Below are 20,718 nucleotides of genomic sequence, written 5' to 3'. Positions count from 1 at the left end.
TGTAACTCATTTTCAAGGGCGAGTAGCAAAAATTGTACAAAGAATTGTGAAATGATCGAGGGAAGCAGAGAAAAAAAATAACGTTGCCTGCAGTGTTGCATTGTTACAAAGTACCCAAACAAAGGAAATGAGACCAACGCCAGGCTCCTCAACAATGGCATGCATCTCGTAAGTAAAATAACGTCTTGGATGTTTAATATGTTTACCTGCTTGGTGATTATGATTTAGGTAAACAGTTAAATATAATTTCTGGGTAAAGTTTTTGTTTTTAAAAAAAATTAATTGATTTTTTGTTGCCTCCCCTTATATTCAGGCAAATATGGTAATTCTGACTAGATACACTTGCATTTGCTACCAAAAGCAGGATTTGGATTTGGCAATACTTAAATCCAAATGAAGTGGTCAAGTTTTATAAAACCCTACAACTTCAAACTATGACTAGTTTATAATTTTATCATGCATGAAAAAATTCAGGACAAATATCGACAATTTGTTCATTTTCCATGACTTTTCCATGGAAATCCAGGTTTTCCAGGATGCATGGTCACCCTGCATTAGCCCAACTGTACATCTTCAGAGGACATACAAACTCCATGTACGCAGAGAAAATAAACTCGAACCTCCAATCCTGGATGTGTGCGGCAACAGTGCTACCCACTGAGCCAACATGCCTCCCCAGCACAGCCTTATGTAATAGCAAAATGCCTTTTTGCTTGGTTTACTGCTTGACAAATTACATAATTATCTGGTTATCTCATACATCAGTCCATTGCCTCCAATTAAAATGAAGTCATTTTCAGCAAAGGCAAGGCTGCAGTCATAACAACTCCTGACAAATGTGTTAATCTGAAATGATCGCTGCTGTCTCAGCATTTAGCGCCACGGCGCTAAGCTAACAACACTTTAGCATGGAGTGCTGGGGGGTGGGAGGGTGGGGGGTGGTAACAGAGTCCAGAGCACACGGATTACCAGAGAGCTGGCCTTGATGATGGAGAAGATGCTGCTGAGGATCCCGGAGCAGATGAGGAGCTCTTTCTGCTGTCGCAGGTGCAGGTGGATGTGATGGAGGACCACGGGCAGCAGGATCCTGCGGGACTCTTTGACACAGGGGGGAGGGGGAGCGGGGGGGTCACCGAGAGATGTCAAAAAAACTTCCTGTGGAAGCATGTGGCACATGAGGGCCAAATCAAACACCTTTTTACCATGTGATGACAGTAGACTTGTTCCTGGGAGCAGATAATCGACGGCATTGTGAGAACCTAATTGCCATCATTTCTCATTTCCCGACTCAGAAAAATTTCATCAGTGATTAATGTAGAAGCCATTTAAGCTGCCAGAAATCACGTAAATGGAGAGACGAGCTCACTGACACCATTCATAAGGGAAATATCTTAATGGCCTATTACAGTGTTTTCCGTATGCTACAGTAAATAAATACGCTAAATCTGAAATAAAGTCCAATCCAACGAAGAAACACAGCAGTCAGATGTCTATAAACCAGCATGAGGAACAAAGTGTCATGATACTTAATCTGTACAGATTTTTTTGTGTCATCATGTCACCCGATCACCCAACTGATTGAACCTTGTTAGCCCAGATTGAACTAATTACCTGGTCTAGGTTATACAGGATTAGCTGACTGGATCTGGGAGAGAGGAGTGGTAGAGAGAGCATGAAGGAGGGCACCTCCCCAGCTGGAAGAGTGTGAGGTTTTGTTTTGCTGTGCTTCACTTTAGTTTTTTTAATTCAGTTCAATTCAATGTATTATTATATAGTGCCTTTCCGAACAGAGTCACCCCAAGGTGCTTGACCAGAACACGTGGCAGCTCATTATTACATCATTTATACAAAACTGTGAGTAAAACAGGGAAATTGGAAAGAAAGCACGCAAGAAGACAATGGAAAAGAGAAACCAAAAGTCGCTCCAGTATGGAGAAAAAGGGCCTTGATGTTAATGACATATTTATTGCAGATTTATTGTTTCATGCCCCAAATTGCACATACTGTCTTTTTGCATTGCACTCATATCTTATTACCCTGCTATCTGTCCTGTACTGCACTGTTTTTGTCCTATTGTCCCCAGTGGACCTGTCCCTTTTCCTGCAACCGTGGCACAAGAATTTCACAGTGTCCCACGGCACATGTGACAATAAAATCTTGAGGCTGGAAAGGGAAAGTCAAGGAGCTTACCGGGGAAGGAGAAGAGCTTGCTGTCCACCGTGCGAGCGATGGACTGCAGCTTGACCACGTCCATGGACTGGCCGATGTGCACGGTGCTGGGCATGCTCCCCAGCGTGCCCCGCACGAACTCCGCCACCTCCTGCACGGTGAACATCTGCAGCAGCTCGTCGAAGATGGCAGGGAAGGAGTTCAGCAGCGCCGCCTGTGGCCAGACAGGGGTATGACACACAGAGAGGAGAATTGTACAGTGGTTTTTCCCTGCTTTTTGTGTGGACAGGATAGGGGAGTGGGGGGGGGGGGGCACCATGCGTCTGGGTCAAACAGTTGTAGGTGGACTCTCAGGCCCGGGGTGGGGGGGGGGGTTTACACAAAATTCAAAGAGCAAAGAAAAACTGCCAAAGACCACAGCCCCACAGAAATTAAGTCAGAAATGGCATATGAAGTATTTATAATCTGTAAATGAATGGGAAAAAAACTGAATAGCAGCAAAGTAAAAGGTATTTAGGTAAACAGCCACAAGGTGGCGTTGCCACTTCAGTGATCTGTTTAATGATACTAATAGAATGTCAGGAGGTTCCCTGTTAGTCCTCTGTACAGTTAATAACGGCCCTCTGTTAGCTCCCGTCACATTTCTATGAGCAATGGGCTTGCAATCAAGAATGCCGTTTGACGAGTCACATGACACGATTCATTCCCGGCAGACGCTGACCTCCGAGCGGGGCTGCACGAAGGATGCCGCGAGTCACTGGGGAAGAGAATGGGACGTGGGAAAATATGACAGCGGGGGAAGGTTTTAGAAAAAGGAAACGTAAATCACACTGGCACCCAAATCAAACTGGAAAGAAGGGGCTTGAGGTTGGGTTTCTCCTCTTGGTTGCTGGAGGAAGGATCGGTGGGAGGGTTCGGGAGGGTGGGGAAGGCAGGCGGCCGGATGACAGGAGGCCCCTTGCAGTACTATGTGCAACGTGGGTTGGGGGGGGCGGGGGTGCACATCTACTTACAGAGAGCGAAAGAGGCCGGAGCACAGCACCCCCCCACGGCTGCGTACAGCTGCCCGAGCCGCCACTTTGCCCAGGGGGAGCCTGGGGGTCCTGGGACACAGTCGTGAGGGGGGGCAGTGAAAGGAGGAGGTCGGAGGAGTCGAGAAAAACATCAGGGACCATGGATAGAAGGTGAAAAGGGGGCAAATAAAATTAAATATTAAAACAAAAGTCAACGACAGGTCACTGCTGGACCGCATCACCACTCCGTCCCGCCAAAGGAAGCAGATTCCTCACCTGCCCCCCCAGACCCCAGCTTCCATAACTCCACTGGACCTTCCGCATTTACACCTGGACTACACACAATTCTACTTTATAAATCGGGACTTTGTTAATTTGGGCTTGCTCTGCCAGCCCAGGCAGGATGGGTTCCCTCTTTGAGTCTTGTTCCTCCCAAGGTTTCTTCCTACGAGGGAATTTTTCCTTGTCACTGTCCCCTCTGCCTTGCTCTCTGGGGGCACTGGGCAGGGATAATGTAAAGCGCTTTGAGACAGTGTTGTGAAAATGAACAATACGAATATAAACAGAACTGAAGAACTGAGTTGAAAGATACCTAGAGGAAGATCAACAGAAAGCTGCCCCCCCCCCCAAAAAAAAATATATATATATATCTTGGGGGTTATTCCTCTGAAGGGGAAAATACGAGGCTACAAGCTATTATTTCCTCAACACTCTGACCCCTTAAACTCCTCAATGGAAGGATGAGCTCGTGATGAACCCTAGCGAGAGTCAGACAATTTAGAAAATCAGGAGAATTGGAGATTTTCCTTCTGCAGCAATGCAGGAAGGTGGAAATACGACACAAAATCAATAGCAGATGCATATTTAAAAACAGGAAAAAAATATATTGGGATAATCTTTCAGCTCTGTGGTCTGCAAGGGGGAAAAGTTCCTCAAAATGATTGAGGTGTTTCATGTGCTCTGCTATGTTAGCCTTAGTTACAGAGCTAGTGGACAGAATCACTTTCAATGATTCAAAGCATTACTTTCGGCTCAAGGAACTGAGTGAAACTAAACCAAGTTATAACTGACACGGAATAGTTGCATTTGAAGAGGGAGAAAGGAAAAAAGACACTTGAATTACAGCCAAAGACAGTTTATTGGTGGAAGTGTAAGTGTTGAAGCTTGATTGAAAACAGCTGTCTTGCAGTTCGCAGTAGGAAAAGTTAAATTAAGGGCTTTAATAACGACCACTGACAACTGTGTTCAACAATAAATCAACTGGTCATTAATTTGTAGCCAAAAGAATAAATTTAAACAGGTTATTTAACTGTAACCAGCCATCTGCTTTGCACTGAACTGCACTAATCTTTCTAAAACTGAATGTTAAATGGTGAGATAATGAACATATTGATTTGTCGAATGGATCTGTCATTTTCTGGACTCTAGAGTACTTCGGAAAACTGCCTATGGTCAGAGTATGGAAATAAATTGAGAAGTATGCTCCCATGAGTCTTCACTGATTCTTCTGTGGATAAGAAATCTTCCAAAATTACAGTATCCTTTTGTGATTGAAAAGAGCATTTCCTTATAATCCTAAACATCATACCTGCTATGACTTTCGTGATGAATAACAGACTATTCTCTTCTCGAGCTACGTTTATAAGAGTCATAAATGTGTATTTAGAGAAGGACAGAATGCAGAGGCAGAGGGTCAGTTGCAGGGAGCAGGAGAAGGCTGGGAGGAGATGTTAGGAGAAGATTTAGCAGGACCATTCTGAGCGTGCCCCAGGTCAATTTCAGATCATCAGTCGCCAGCAGCTCCCTGGCTGATGGCTGCTACCTACCTTACCCCCCCACTGAAAAGACAACAGGTGTTATAAACAAGCGAGGGGGCTTCTACAATACATGGGATGAGAAGGAAGTGACCCTGGAATCCTGTAGGAGAATGCCCCCCAATCCTGAAAAAATCCTAAGGAGCAAACAGATATTTCATATAAAATAGGCATCCCATTAATAATAATTTGTTTCTTGATTTTTTTTTTGGTGAATTTGTTGTATGATTTTCACACATTTCTCAGCTTACCGTCAGCAGAATGAACCATTTTGTGTCATCAAACCAGCTGCCCGGCAGAGGATGACTGAAATACATATATTCAACTTCTGATGTCTTTTTAAAGTACTATTTGTTTCATTGAACAAAATGCAAATCGGCAGCAACACAAGAATTACAATTTGTACGTGATGAGTGAGTTGCACCAAAAAGCGATGGAATTGCAGGACATTTTGTGAATGGATGCTTTCCAGGAGAGAGGCCAAGAGTTCAGAACAGTCCTGAAGAACTGGAGCGTGGCTGGAGATGCCAAATGGTCTGAGCACACGGGACTGGGCCCTGGCCGTATGCTCCCGGCCGCCACGTGAGGTGCCAACACCCCCAGGCACCGCATCTGTGACATACCCCCTCCCCCAAACCCCACCCCCCGGCCTCATCTGCTCACCTGAGTGAAGATGAGCGTTTCTGAGCTGCGGCTGTCCAGGCTCAGCACGAAGCGGATGGACTGGAAGAGCTCCTGGATGCTGGTCCGGAACTGGTCCTCCTCCATGCCACAGGTGGCGCGGGAGTAGAGGATGCGGGACTGCACGATGAACTTGAACAGGTACTCCAGAGCCTGGCACAAGGACATGTCAATGACAGCTACTACAGAATGTCAATCACTGCACTCTCTATAAACCCACGGAATGATGAATAAGCACACAGTTTAAATATGCCTTTACAAACACATACATAATTCATTATTCAAACTATCTTTAATTCCTGACCAAGCTTTCTAACTATTACTTCAGGAATCATAGTAAGAAGTATTTTTCAATATCAGCCTAAAATACAACTATAAATCATTTTTTAACATTAATAATGGTGCTGCAGTGCTAATCATACCTATCAGACTATGTATGCACCTAGTGAACCTATGAAATGGTGATTACTAATGAAAATAAACTAAATTTAACTCCTTGTACTGGTTGACCCTGCCCTGATTTTACTTTCTAGGCTCTTGCATTAATATTTCCATCTTTCAGTCCAGTATCCGTCCACCACAACAACATGTACACAGACACTGACAATGCCTCAGATCAGTGTTTCCTAATCCGGCCCACAGACGGTCCACAGGCGCTCGGAGGGAGCGAAAACATGGACTGACTATGGGCCCCCAAGGACCGGATTGGGAAACACTGACTTCGATGCTGGATATGTCACCTTACCCTCATGGCCTCCTGGATGTGGTCTTGGCGAACGACTTCAGCTGAGCGATCCATGTACCACTTCAGGCACCGAATCAACTCCCTGTGGAAAAAACTCAAATAAGCCTTTATCAGGTCAATTTTATCCATTAAAAACATTTGTTCTCATTAACTTCAGATAAGAAGCATGCTTTCTATAATAAAATCTGTCTTCCCCTATTTCTCCAGGAAGCAAGAAAATGACAGGACACAGATGCACTTTTTCCCCATCCTACAAATATAATAAACCAAATTCCCAGTTCTCATAACCAAGAATGGCAAGCGAAGACAGGGCAATGGCAACCTCCGCAGACGCCTGCCGTTATTACAGGCTGCATTTTCCTTTGAGTCGGGATTATCACGAAACCTACTTGTAAGCCAGAGCACCGGCGAAATGTTTCTGAATGTAGGTGTCCATGACGGGCCGGAAGTGATAGTACTTGCTGTCTCGGAGCAAATTAATGATGAAGACCTTTGCATGGAGAGAAGAGGGAGCAGAGCGTAATTGGGGTTAGAGCACTGCAACAATGAACAGAGATGTGCCTTGCTAGGGTTACAGATATCTATGTTAGACTTTACCTTGGTTTTCACAAGGGGAAGAACTCAAACTGAGGAAGGGAGGCAGAGGTGTTAAAGTAAAGTGAAAGTAAAACTATATGTTATGCACAGATCTGTCCCAGGGGCATCACTGTAATACTCTAATAAGCCAAAGTATAAAAGAACACACACACAGGTACTTTAATGCTCTAGGAGCACGGAGTATAAAGGAACACTCACACAGGCACTGAAATACTCCAAGAAGCCGAAGCATAAAGGAACATACACACAGGCACTGTAATACTCTAGGAAGACGGAGTGTAAAGGAATACACACACACACACACACACACACACACAAACGGGCACTGTAATACTCTAGGGAGACAGAGTATGAAGGAACACGCACACACAGGACCTGTAATACTCCCAAAGAAGCCTATTTTTTCTCTGCAGTTCTGCAGAACATTGTGATGGATATCTTTGGTGAGACAATGGAGATAACTCCTCAACTCTATTTAAGAGGTCTCTGCCAGCTAAACATTCCCCGGGGAGCCTGACAGCGGAACAGCTACAGAATCCTTCCACAAGCAGGAGTGACCTAAAAATCCACATTGCCTCCGTTAAATGGGCAGTGCGAGGGAGGTAGAGAGCATCACGAATCAGGGTGTGCGTCCACATGCACGCACACACACATGCGCACACGTGCAAAGACACGACGGCAGTTAAATGCCTGTCACCGCCATAAAGACAAGGGCATTAGAAAAAAGAGAAGCCTGCTCTTCTGAAGCCATCAAGATGAATGATAAAGCCCTTGTCTTTCTCCTCCAAAAATTCATCACTGGTCACAAAAATCACACAGGATCTGATAACTTGATATAAAGCATTTAGAGAACCCATGCGGCTATATAACGCATGGGGAAAAATATAATGAAGCTGTCTCCTTACCAATGACTGAAATACCAGAGGGCCGTATTTGTCAGTATTATCATCCAAAATGGAGAAAAGGGTATCCAAGATATCTTGCAGAAACTGCATTGGAAGAGAAAGGAGACAACAGTAATTTTTAACAGCTTAGGAGAACATTGTTATTGCAGTAGTCAGATATCTATAACGTTCTCAGGCATATTTCAAAATGTAAAGTAGAAAAATATATATTTGTTTTCATTCTTCATTCCTGCTGGAACTGTAATTGGGCTTCTCGGGTACTTATATGCCAACTGCACAACGGCTTGGGGGTTTTTGCCGAATTGTTTTCCGACTAAGCTGCTCCACTGCAACTTAACTGCGAGCTGCTCTGCACCACAATAGGAACACAGTGCTGGGGGAAGACTCTCACCTTAACGATCTCCTCTCCACTGACGTGGCGAAGTCTTCCCAGGATGTCCATCACCCTGTCTGGGTGAGCCTTCCACTTCAGCAAGGCCAGGAGGTCCACTGGGAGCAGCAACACATTTGAATGTTAAACGTCTAGCACGTCCTGCATGGACGCGGGGAAAAAAACTGGATGCTTGACAGAGTGACGATCATCTATTCTGAGAGAGTCTCTGAACGGCTGCGCCCGATTCTGATCTTTTCCCATGGTCAGCAACTCCGTTAAATATAATAGCGCTCCCTCTCACTTCAGCTTCTTGCTCAGTCTCCTTGAGCCTCTGAATGTCTCGACTCTTGAACTTTAGGTCTCCAAAAAGATATTAATTCAAATAACTAACCTGCATGGTCACCAAAGCCTTGAAAAATAACACGCCCTTCCGTTTATTGGCTGTGCCTCTTCTTGGAGCCTCTGACCTTGTGTTTGAGTTCTGGTCCCCCCCCAACACACACACACACTCGTTACCGTTCTGGGTCAGCTTGGTGGATGACAGCTGTGTGGAGATCCAGAGGGTCTCCTTGGTGCTGCGCTGGAAGATGAGGCTGGAGGGGATGTTGGGGCAGCCATTGAAGTCGTCCTTGCAGCACGGCAGACCCAGGTAGAGCGCATGGTTGCTGAAGGTGGTGTTCTCGTCGCACTGAGGAGCAGAGAGCAGTAAACCACATTACCGTAATCCCACCCAGGACTAGTAGGCCACTAGTATGAAGTATCACCACCAGCATGAAGAAAACATACAGGCCGGAATTTCATGTTACTACAATTGACAATAAAACTTGAAGAACGAGAGGAAGAGAGTGACTCTTGACCTTGTAGACGTAAAGTTCATGGCTCTCGTCCGACAGGGTGGTACCATCCTCTCTCATCAGCGGGGTGAAAGCAAAGCCAAACAGCTTTTTCTCCCCCTTGTCCTTAGCTGTGGAGCAACATAGTAACACAGGCTCATCTGTGTGCAAAGGCAGACACACATTTCCCAAATGCAAACCACGCCATTCCTCAACCATCTGTTTCCTTTCACCTGAAACGGTCGGTTGCAGACCAAGATCAACACTGAAGCAAATAGCATCACGGAGAAAGTAGTCGGGCTTGACACTGATGAGATGCACATTCCCAGGAAGGGTCTGACTGTTGTAAATTTCTATATTATTAATTGAAACTAATTAGTCATATGCTGCATAAGAGTATCTGGCTAAAGTAACTTGGCTTGAGAGACTGGAACAGGCAACGTATTTACATTTATTTATTTATCAGATGCTCTGGTCTGAAGCAACATACAACTGAGGCAGCTCAAAATCTGTCAAAGATCCGGCTTAGATTTAAATGCAGATAGGCTGAGCTTCCAGTGAGTGACCAGGAACAAGCTCAACACAGCATTGGTGCAACAGCTATACGACACTTCACAAAAACATTGCAACAACCTGAAGAACAAAGAAGAACAAAAATCAGAAGAGCTGTTCAAATCAGAAACACCACGAGCACCAAAGTCCCTACTTGACAGGTGAAAAATACAGAAGCATCCAGTGTTGCCAAGGGATTGTAACCAAGGGACGCCATTGATGACAAGGCAGGTGTCCATTCTGACCATCTGACTGACTTTAGATGGCGGGTGGGAGCAATGAGGGTGGTGGGCGGACAGGTCACTCACTGGAGCAGTGGCGGAACTCGAAGCGCAGGTGGGAGCCGCGGAAGCGATCGATGGGGATGGGGAGCTTGATCAGCTCACTCCAGCGAGGGCTGTTGTTGTGGTAGAGCACAAAGGAGCGGTGCTCACTGATAGTGGGCTCCCCGGAGCCAAGGCTAATGCAGTCCTGTGGCAGAGGGGCCTACGTCAGCTCAACGGCAACTCATAACCCACCTTTCATCCCTTTCCGTCCGCCACAACCCGACCACCGCACTCAATTTGATTTATACCTGAAGGAGTTTATCCTCTCAGCAGCACAGACACTGTGGGAGTCATTTTTAAAAAAAATAAAATCGTTTACAAAGCAGAAATAAAAAAGAGCAAATGCAATACATTCAGTTGGGTGCCTGTATGCATTTAATGTGTGTTTTTGCACACATGCAAGGTTGAAGGGTAACTATTTATATTTGACATGCTGTTTGTTTTTCTACATTTCTACATTTTTCTACATCTGATTTCTACCCATACTTTGCTGTGTTAGTTTTTTCGAGAAGCAATTAACATGGTTTTTTTTCCCCCTATACAATGCCCTGGCAGATCAGCATTATCTACTCGATCTTACTTTGAGGACCTCGCCATCGGCATACAGCACATAGACGGTGACCTCGATGTTCTTCTGGACACTCTTTCCGCCCCTCTCGAAGTCCCCTCGCTCCAGGGTGAGGTAGAGGTCATTGCGGATGTCACCTGAGACAGAGACAAGATCCATGTAACACTTGTGCAAAAATGACTAGCCAAACAGTTAATTTAGACTAAATAAAAAACAGAACTAACTCGGGGTCATTCAGACGAGGATCAAAAACAGGCCAGTTTTAATTCCCCACCTTGAAACATGACTGATTTTTGACATTGTTGTTACTTCCTCCAGCACGGACTTACCTTAGCATTTCAGTGTAAATCACATCACACCATCAAACTGCATGAGCAATAGATGTGAATCCCCTTTTCCCTCGTTGGGCTAAATTGCATGAAATTGCATTTTTATTTAGATAACTCAATGCGAATTAAATATTTAACAGAGACAAACAGTGAGGGCACGCTTTAATTAACCGGCAAGGTCACAGCAGTGATTTTCACGGTGTATTCCTGGAAGCAGACTCACCCCCTTATTTCTGTTTTTTACATTTTTTCACCCCCCCGAAAGTCCTACTTGAGACCCGTCTCCCTTCCCAGCATCCCCGCTTTCATTTTCAGATGGGTGTCACTTGGTAGAGCAAGGGGAAAAAAAGCCACAATATGAGATGTACTTTCAAGCTGACAGTATTTCTGTGGCAATATTGACACAAAATATCTACATTGGCGATTCCACTCCAGCAAGCTCCAATCAGCATAGAGCTGGAAAGAAGCAGAGCTCCACGTCACTTTATTCTGCAGACACCACATTACTTCTGCTACACATCACTTAAACCTCATGCATGCACCTTTAAATCTGAATCAATACTTCTTAGGCTCCCTACTGCAACACCCACTACGCTCAAAGAAAGAAGTCAAACATTGTATCTGCTACTCTGTATTACCAGACCACTGCTGCACTGCACCCAACATATGAAGTGTTATGTAAAACTGCACACTAGATATCATGCTTTTTCTATGACAGCAAAGCTGTACTGTAAACACTGTAAAATCGAGGTGTGACACCTATTGTACCCTCCCTACTTTGCCCCTCCCCATGACCACTCTCTCTCTCTCTCTCTCTCTCTCTCTCTCTCTCTCTCTCAGTAAACAAAGCCCCCGGCCTATAAGCTGCACTGCACTTCCTGCAAAGTATCACTTGAGAGTGACTAACCTCCTTGTCCAATATTTTGCACCACTGGACGACTGAGTGGATTTGGGTAACAGGGAAAATTGCCTGGAATCAGCAGTGGTGGTGATGCCTTTCTGTATTATAACTTCAATACACACAAATAAACATACCATTCCGATAGTCTTATTTGGGGGCATTGGTTAGCACTGTTGCCTTACACCTCTAGGACCTGGGTTCGAGTCTCCGCCAGGGCTCCGTGTGTGTGGAGTTTGCATGTTCTCCCCGTGTCGTTGTGGGGTTTCCCTCAGGTACTCCAATACCTCACAGTCCAAAAACATGCTGAGGCTAATTGCAGTTACCAAATTGCCCATAGGTGTGTGTGTGTGAGAGAGAGTGCCCTGTGATGGGTTGGTGCCCCATCCTGGGTTGTTCCCTGCCTTGTGGCCATAGCCCCCACTACTCTGAACAGGATAAATGGTTTCAGGAAATGGATGGATGGATAGTCTTAGTTGTCTGGTTGCTACTTTCACTACAGTGTTTGGCAATGCATATCAGAATTAGAAACCATTTTATTTACATTTTTGGCAGATTTTGCGTCCAAACTATGTTCTGTGCTTTGGGACAAATTATAATGTCCCAGACATGAATTAGGCTCATCGAATTTCTGATTTTAGAGCATCGTTTTAGAAGTGTCATTGTGTAAAGAGAGGTAGTTCCCTGATCAATCACCATTCTAATTCAGTCCCAAAGGGCACAGCTGGGTGGAGACAGGGTACAGAGGAAAGCATAACAACCTGTCAGTGAATGCAGCAATGTATCTATCTATGAAGTAAAATGATGCCGCAGAATGCAAATGATGTCATTTTCATCACAGTTGGTTCATTGCTTTGTGAAAAAAAAGCTCAGAACAAGGCATCTGGCCTTTCTTGGAAGTAAGGGAAAATAAATCGCTAATCAGGCTTGACATGCGTAAGACGGCCAAACGCACAATGCAGCAGCTCTGCGCGTGGCAGCCTGTCGTCACAAAGCTTCAAAGTGTCAATCGCAGCGGCTGCCCCCATATCGTCACATACTCACTACTGAGTTATACGCAGACTCGAAACTCGGCAGAACTTCAGCGGATTACAACAACTTCGTCCTCCTGCCGCATTTATAAAGCGGTGGGCTTTAGTTGCTTCCATTTACGCCGCCGGAAAACAGAGCAGTTATTCGAAAGCGACCGAGAGCCTGTGAGCCGTTTGAAAAGTTCATTGATAAGGAATGAATGCGGCTTTTCTTTCCCCCCGTTGAAGCTGCAGACTGCTTATGTGCGTGATGAACTCAATAAACCGCACTGTGTTTGTACGCTTTATTGACAATGTCCCTCAGTTATCTAGCAGCCGCAGATTGCGGCGGTGTTGGTTAGGTTAATTAAGGAAGGAGGGTGTCTTAGGCTGCTATGGAGTTCATCGGCGCCCAGCCCGCAAGTCCATAAAATTTAGCGACAAAAGCATGAATCCTAAATTCGGTAGCCGATTGATTCATTAACTCTGTACTTCAGCACGAATCAGTTGCTTGTTTTGCAAACAAACACAGAAACGGGGAAAATATTTAAGACGGACGAGTGGAAGACAGTGATGATAATATTCTATTTCATCTAGTTCAAGTGTTTAGTGTGCATTCGCAAAAAAAAAAAATGCAAAAAGGAAATAAGTCATCGTTTTGAAACGCTAACCTTAAAACCGTAAAACATGCTGCAATTCTGGGCACGAACAAAGCACGGATCGGCTGCGAGTAGCGGCGGTGCATCGCTGCTGTCAGGCTTTTCGTGAGCATGAATCAACGGAGCAAATCATCCAAGGGAAACCGGCCGAGCCATTAAATATGCGTCGGGCACATGAGACATTTAGGCTACGGCCGCGTTTAGGCATTAGCAGACGGGGCTGCGGAGCGGATAGCGGGTCAAGGCGGCTGGCCAGGGAAGCAGATACGGGCGCAGTCATGCTTGGCACTTACACCCAGCTATCTTCACCTCTAGGATGGGGGGGGGGCAAGACGTACAGCAGGTGCCCCGGGACAGTGGGAGCAGAGTGTGTGAGAGAGAAAAAGACACATACAGACACACACGTGTCACTGAACGCATGGGCAGAAATGAAAGGGTCTCTGCTGGGATAAGGGGCAGACTTTTTGATCAGGGGCGAATAAAAGCACATTAACCAAGTGAAGGAATATGACTGTTGATAGCCTGATGCAGGATACGTCCCAAGGTCTAGAATAAATAAACCTGCCATCTTAAAAGTAAAGCCAGTCATCACCAGTGATCAGACCTGAAACAGCACAAACCACTGACCTGGAGGAGGACGGGGCACACAGATGAAACCTCGCAAAATAAAAATTTTAATCAAAAGGAGGAAAATAGCTTTCACTTTGTAATGTAGGCATGCGGGTGGCGCACCAAACCTGGATAAAACTGAAAGCAGGGCGTTCAATCGAAAATCATACATACAGCGAAAGCAACAAACGGCTCGAGAAAACCATATATTTACTTCTTACAGTGTTTTTAACGTAAAAATGCAGCTGCCGTCTGTAGCTTTATCCATATTCTCAACACGATATACCTGTGATTATCTTGACCATAATTACCTAGATTTATTCTGTTTCTGAAGTAAATCACACCTAGTTATTTTGAATTAGTTTTTTTCTCCTTATACACATAGTCATTAACCTAACACATACTGTGCAAACACACACACACACACACACACTTGAAATATTGCCTGCGATGATTATGATCAGCTGTATGTAATTTTTGTAATTCTCTCTATTCGTTCATGTTTTTAAATGATGTTTTCAAACGTGTATAATGATCTCCCTCTCTAGTTTGCCCATGGCGATATGGCTGCATCATAAAACAGTTGCATACACTGTAACCTATGTTGATGCATGTTTTCTTTGTATGGAGGTAAAAGGACATTATAAATTCATTAAATGACAGACACAGGTATTAACCTCGTGTGACATTTTCTGGTATATTTGTGTTTATCTTACGCTACTAGACAAGCTGGTGAAACATTGGAAACTGGCTCATTTTTATTTGCATATTATACTCTACCATTACCAGCTGCATCACCGCCAAAGAAACACAGTAAATAATCTATGGCGGACATTTAAACAAGATTCACTTTCTCAGTAGCAATACCTTGACATCCTGAGAAATCGATGGGAAAACAATCTAGTTACTGCTGTTAGACAGAGCCTATTTATTACACCCAAATGAAGTAAAACATTCTAACCTCATGTTAAGTGTATGTGTTTTAAACAAAATATGGGCCACATTATCAGCTGAACTGCATTACCTATGGATACATACCATACACTGACCTTAGGTTACCAATGCATTACATCAACTACAGTATAAATGATTTATTATTTATTGGTATATAACGAAGACATTGACCGTTATGTTGGTAACGGTGGTGTCATCACCACCTAAAGGGGATGACAAATTAGCCGCTGCCGTCCTCCATTGTAAAAGTATTTTCTTTTCTCCATCAGATAGGTACCATGTACCAGTTTTGTTATTTAAGTGTTAAATGTGCTATGGAATGATGTGCCAGAAGTAAACAATTTGCAGTATGTGCAGTTATCTATGGTGAATTATGTGTTCAATATCCAGCTTCCAAGGGAGTTTCTCTTTCTGTTCAACAATAACATCGTTATTCAGTAGCTATCTTGCCCGTTATTTAACTAGACATGTACAAGCTAATTACCGACAAGCTAATGAATTACTTAAAATTTGGTATTTCAATACCACCGAGTAGTTAGTGATGTATCCAGTTTGCTAAGGCATAGTTTATTAGTGCATGTTCATGTTTAGCAGTGAGACATGTGTCCTCTTACTGAAATCTGCAGTGACAAACTCACACGCATGTGACAAGTGCGCCGCCAGCTCTGGTGGATTTCTCTCACCTGGCATGATCACGTCAGGGAAGCCCAGCTTGCGTGTGACTGCCGCCCCCCGGTTGAATATCATCGGATTCTCCCTGCGTACATGCTCCATCTCCCCCCGCAGGAGCTGGAGGGAAATGATCAGGCCTGCGGAAATAGATGGAGATGAAAGATGGAGGGGAGGGGGGGGGGGCGAAAAGGATAAATGACCGGATAATGTAGATAAATGAATAGACTGCAGGGAGAAGGAAATCTCTAGAGCAAGGTGAAAACCCAGACTCCCAGGCTGTGTGACTCGTTGCTCTTTTACATCCTGCGGCCCCGACTCGCAGGACACATGGCGGAAATTTCTCGAAACATTCAGTTTATTGAGAAATTTAGGTCCCCTAGACACCTGTGTGGAAGTCAGTCACTTACATAAAAATGTTATGAGGGCAGAAGGAAAAATGATTGGTTCAGAGAGATAACCAATCCAATTATAGAGGAGGTGGGTCCAAGCGGCTAGTAGAAGCAAGACCACCCAATTAGATATCTTGCCCCTGCCTCCTCTAGTTGCTTGGACCCGCCTCCTCTACAATCTGCCCTCAGAACATTTTGAAGTAAAAGTCCCATGAGCTCGCAGAAAGCCCCAGATGTTTTATGTTGATTTCCCTCACATGTGCTCCAGCCTTGTTGGCACGAGTACAGTCTCGGCCGTGTGTGGGCACGTGTCAAGACGGACATGACACCACAATTAAAACACCCAAAGAAAATCCAAAAATTGGTCTGTTTTTGAGAGAGAAGCTAAAAATCAGCTCTGGACTATAAATGGTGTCGCAAGAGTTTGTTGAGGATGAACGTTCTTGAGATTGCTGAGACTGAAGTTAGTTAAGCTTGTACATTTGTTAGGTTGTACTAAATTAGAATGACAAATTCACTAGGAGAGTTGGAGGTTCTTAGGAAATCTGGAATTTTGTTGTAAAAATGTGAATAAACTCATAGATTATTTGCGGAAATGTTTTCATTCATTACGTCTTCAGACGGTTGCCATAAACTCTTGTGACGCACAGCGAAATCGTGGTCCCCGCATGCATGCCCCCCCCTCAGCCTTGCTGCCACTACCTCCCCTGCTTAGCACCTGTGAGTCACCAGGCAGAGTATGGAAGAGCGCCGTGGAAGAGGGGCATCCATTTTTTAAATCTGCCATGTGGGCTCACTACTGGCTGACGTAAGCGATGGAGCTGTGTGCCCCATCCTGATGGTTTTAGTCAGACAAAGCAGTGGGTGCTGGGGTTGGGGGGGGGGGGAGTGGAGTCCTCGCACTGCTTCCCACCTGCTGATGCTAGTGCACTTCATCCTCTCATCGTCTGTAACCTAATCTGCCATTAACTCCATCTGACAGCATTGCAGACATATGAATTTTCCAGGTCATGAGCTGAAAAGGTGCAGAGTTTGTATTCTCTCCCTTTGTTACATAGGTTAGGCTTCAGTCCCCCCCCCCCCCCCCCCCCAATGGCTCTTCTTCCAAGTAAGAGGAAGATGGACACTGGGAGATGGACACTGGAAGATGGACACTGGATGCATAGATGAACCAGACACCTTGCAGGGTATTTAACTAACTGACAACTGATTGATTGATTGACTGATTAAGTGATTAATTAATAAGAAAACTTCTGATACGTTGGAAAGAAAGATCATTTTAGTTTTATATTAAGTTACCCAGACATACAACCAGGCTGGAAAAAGCATTTTGGGCTAAAAACTACTTTATTTTGTATCATAAGTGAGGTATATTTCTCAAGCGGACTATGCTTCAGTAGAAAGAGGTTCTTCACAGCCCGTTACTGGCACGGGCCAGGATGCCAGCGATGAGCTCGACACGCTGCTGTTTCCAGGCGAAGGCTAACCAAACAAACAAAGACGCCACCATATGACTCCGCCTCCGTCTGTCAGGGGGAGTCATTCAGCTGAGCCGGCCCCCTCATCCCCCCGGCCAGCCCATGATGATTCCCGCTACTGCCGGTAGATTTGAACCCAAAGCTCAGATGGCCGTCGAGTTTTAGCTACCGCTCGCCGTCCTCCCTGCCCGTTTAGTCCGTCTGCCGTCATTACGGTCAAGCCAGAAGCACGGGCGGGAGGTTGGAGAGACAGCAACCCACCTTATGGCGGATCTGCTGAGCACAACCTACTGACCGTCATCTGCCAATGTCTACAACATTACAGTACTGTGTAACTCCATAACATCTTGATTTATGACCCGTTCAATGTTTTGTTTTGTTTTTTTTGTTTTTTTACTTCGATGACATCAATGTAATGTACAAGTAGAACAACTTATTGTAGTGACAGAACTTACCGTAGTTTGTGCTAGGAGCCGTGTACTTGGTGCTGGATTTGCGAATGATATTTTCGTGGATCTGGTACCACTCATTTTCATTGTTACAACTGCAAAAGGTGAAGAGATACATTACTAACCCGCATAAACATTTTTTTTTGCATTAACAATAAAAGCAGGTCTTGTTCAATACCCATGCTGCTTGTAAGTTAAAGCTTTAGTGGTTAACACCAGGGCTAATAAGTTCATAACACGCTATTGTGGTTTTGTTTTTCAGGAATAAGGTGATATACAAAGACATTTATATTTTTTATGGTGATGTTGCGGCCCTTTGATTTAGAACGAGCGGCTTCTTGAGGCAATTGCCGCAGTTCTTGCGATAATGCATGTGTAATGGATAATGACACGAAAGAAGAGTGGCAACAATTGCATCCTAAAGTTCCACCCTATTCTATGCCAGCTCCTGGTTCCTCTTTTCTGAAAGGGTAATAAGGAGAGATGGCTTCAAATCGCCTCTTTCTGAATCTTGTACCAACATGCCTGCAGCGTTTTACATTTTACTTTAACAGTTTATGAAATAAATGATATCACTGTTATTTATTGTGCCCGGTTTTACTGTGCGTAAATGTGTCGTTGCTGTTGTGTACTGATGCTGCTTTTAGGAGCGAGCCAAACTGTTTTCCGTTGTATGTACAATCGTGGATTCCTCTCACCTGGCATGTCATTAAACAAATAGAACTTTCCAGCATGTCCCATATCCCAGGAAATATCCCATCCACCCATCCTACTGCCTTCTATCTGGAAGAACAGGACACAATGCAGGGGAACACCCTGTACAGGACTCCAGTCATCGCAGAAAACACACAGAAAGAGGTATTTGGAATCACACTGCAGACTCATTTTAGTGTCTGTGCCGAGAACTGTGAAGTGCTACCAGAAAATCCAGAAGGCTTAAATGTACAGTAGTAAGATGCGGTCTCTGTATACTGTCTTCTTCAAGGCCTCCCTCGGCCTCGGCTCGTCCAGCTTCGGGGGTGGCGGCGGTGGGAAGGGCACAGGAACACAGGAGTCGGCCCCGCAGGTCATGCTGAAGGATTTTGTTTGATTCCATGTAACGCTCTCCCGCCGCGTCCATCTGTCCACCCGCCGTTCCTTCCGCGTCTCGCCCCTCGCTTGGCTCTGATGCCTTGTGTAGCCTCTTCTGGCTGCGCTTCTGAGTGTCGCGGTGTCAGGAGTCAAGTCGCCGGCAAAGGATGCCGACATCTGCTCGTCCACAACCTCGATGTTCTTTCAGAGGTTCCCTCATCCGATTACCTAGCAGCACCGGCGGGTACGACATGCAGATTATTCTTGGCGGCCGCGCTCCTAGTGACCCTGTCCGCTGATCCGGCCCCCCTCCCATCTAGCTCGGACTGACTGTGACTCCAATCTGGACAACCTTCCTCCTGGCTGCTCCAGATCAGTTGGTACCAGGAGGAATTTTGTGTTTTCTGACCCCCACGTCCCAAGCACCCCCCCCCCCCCCCCACACACACACACCTGTCCCTTTACAGCTCCTAGTTGTGCCTCAGATCGTATTTAAAACCATTTCTTGGTCTTCGGGGCAAAAATGGTTTTCGATTGCAGTGCATCTACTATGTCAGCTGCTGCCCCCCCAGCCCCACCTCCTCAGTGACTGGACCCCCCTACAAAAGGTGCCATAACTTTAATAACTGTGACTACTCTTTTGCTATTTACTTTACTTATTTACCTCCCTATTCCGCAAGTGTAATAATTTATTTATTCTACCCCCCCCCCCCCCCCCCAAGCAAATTATTCTGTTGTGTAAAATCATTCTAATAATGATGGGCTATTAGGCTCTTTGCTTCCAGTACTGGCGTTTTATTCATTTATTTTTATTCCTTTTATTCTGCCTATATATATTTAATTTTCCTTGTTTTATCATATATCTTATCTGTATTTATACTTTATCCTTAACTAGGCCTCTACAGGCTTTAGCTCCAAGCGACATCTCATTGCATCTGTACGGTGAGAATAAAAGTATCCAATCTCATCTCATCTTAGTTTCTTTTCTCGCCTCAAGGTTATAAACATGCAGATTGCTGTGCGGTGAAAGAACTACTTTTGCGATATGTTATCTAAATGGGCAGCACTACTGCCTCACCCCCCTGTGGCTGCAGGATTGTGTCCCACCTCCACCCTGTGTGTGTGTGTGTGTGTGTGTGTGTGTGTGTGTGTGTGTGTGTGTGTGTGTGTGTGTGTACTTTGCATGCTCTCTCGGTTACTGCTGCAGTCAGATGAATAGAAAGTTAGACTAACTGGTGTCTGCAAAAGGCCCATCGTGTTCCGTACGTTGTGTGTTCATATACTGTATGTGTCTTGTGATGGACTGGCACCTAAGGACACAGGTTTGGTGTCTACATTGGTAGGGACAAAGTTCATGCCATCCCCCCGCCCTCCTAAACACACACGGTACTCCCACAATCCTGGTAGGGTCATGTCTCCACTGTCCATAGCCAAATCTACGCCCTTGCTGGTACCCCACCCAGGGTGTACCCCAGCCTTGAGCCCTATGGGGGGCTCCAGGTTACCCTGGTCAGGATAAGCAATTAGAAGATGGATGGATGTAATCTAAACCTAAACTTTCCCAATGTTTAATGGCTGGGTAAGTTGCCCTGGAAAAGAGCCTAGCCTGATATTGCTCCCTGAA

At 45.1% G+C, this 20,718-nt stretch overlaps 1 protein-coding gene across 9 annotated transcripts in view; it reads right to left on the bottom strand.

The window, feature by feature from the left end:
* dock3 (dedicator of cytokinesis 3) overlaps positions 1–20,718 on the bottom strand; it is a 188,124-nt gene that overhangs the window by 21,894 nt on the left and 145,512 nt on the right. For all 9 annotated transcript variants that reach the window (XM_023811310.2, XM_072715502.1, XM_023811318.2 and 6 more), the window contains 13 exons: positions 18,030–18,118; positions 15,719–15,844; positions 10,589–10,713; positions 9,991–10,153; positions 9,155–9,261; positions 8,814–8,985; positions 8,316–8,413; positions 7,925–8,008; positions 6,812–6,912; positions 6,423–6,504; positions 5,660–5,830; positions 2,191–2,383; positions 970–1,097 (listed from right to left, as the gene is read on the bottom strand). In XM_023811310.2, the coding sequence (XP_023667078.1) occupies positions 970–1,097; positions 2,191–2,383; positions 5,660–5,830; positions 6,423–6,504; positions 6,812–6,912; positions 7,925–8,008; positions 8,316–8,413; positions 8,814–8,985; positions 9,155–9,261; positions 9,991–10,153; positions 10,589–10,713; positions 15,719–15,844; positions 18,030–18,118 (1,639 nt within the window). The remainder of the gene's footprint in view (positions 1–969; positions 1,098–2,190; positions 2,384–5,659; positions 5,831–6,422; positions 6,505–6,811; positions 6,913–7,924; positions 8,009–8,315; positions 8,414–8,813; positions 8,986–9,154; positions 9,262–9,990; positions 10,154–10,588; positions 10,714–15,718; positions 15,845–18,029; positions 18,119–20,718) is intronic.

Source organism: Paramormyrops kingsleyae, chromosome 8, assembly GCF_048594095.1.
Source record: "Paramormyrops kingsleyae isolate MSU_618 chromosome 8, PKINGS_0.4, whole genome shotgun sequence".
NCBI classification, from domain to species: Eukaryota; Metazoa; Chordata; class Actinopteri; order Osteoglossiformes; family Mormyridae; genus Paramormyrops; species Paramormyrops kingsleyae.
The sequence above is the reverse complement of the archived record's forward strand: the minus strand, read 5'-3'. Positions and strand labels throughout refer to the sequence as shown.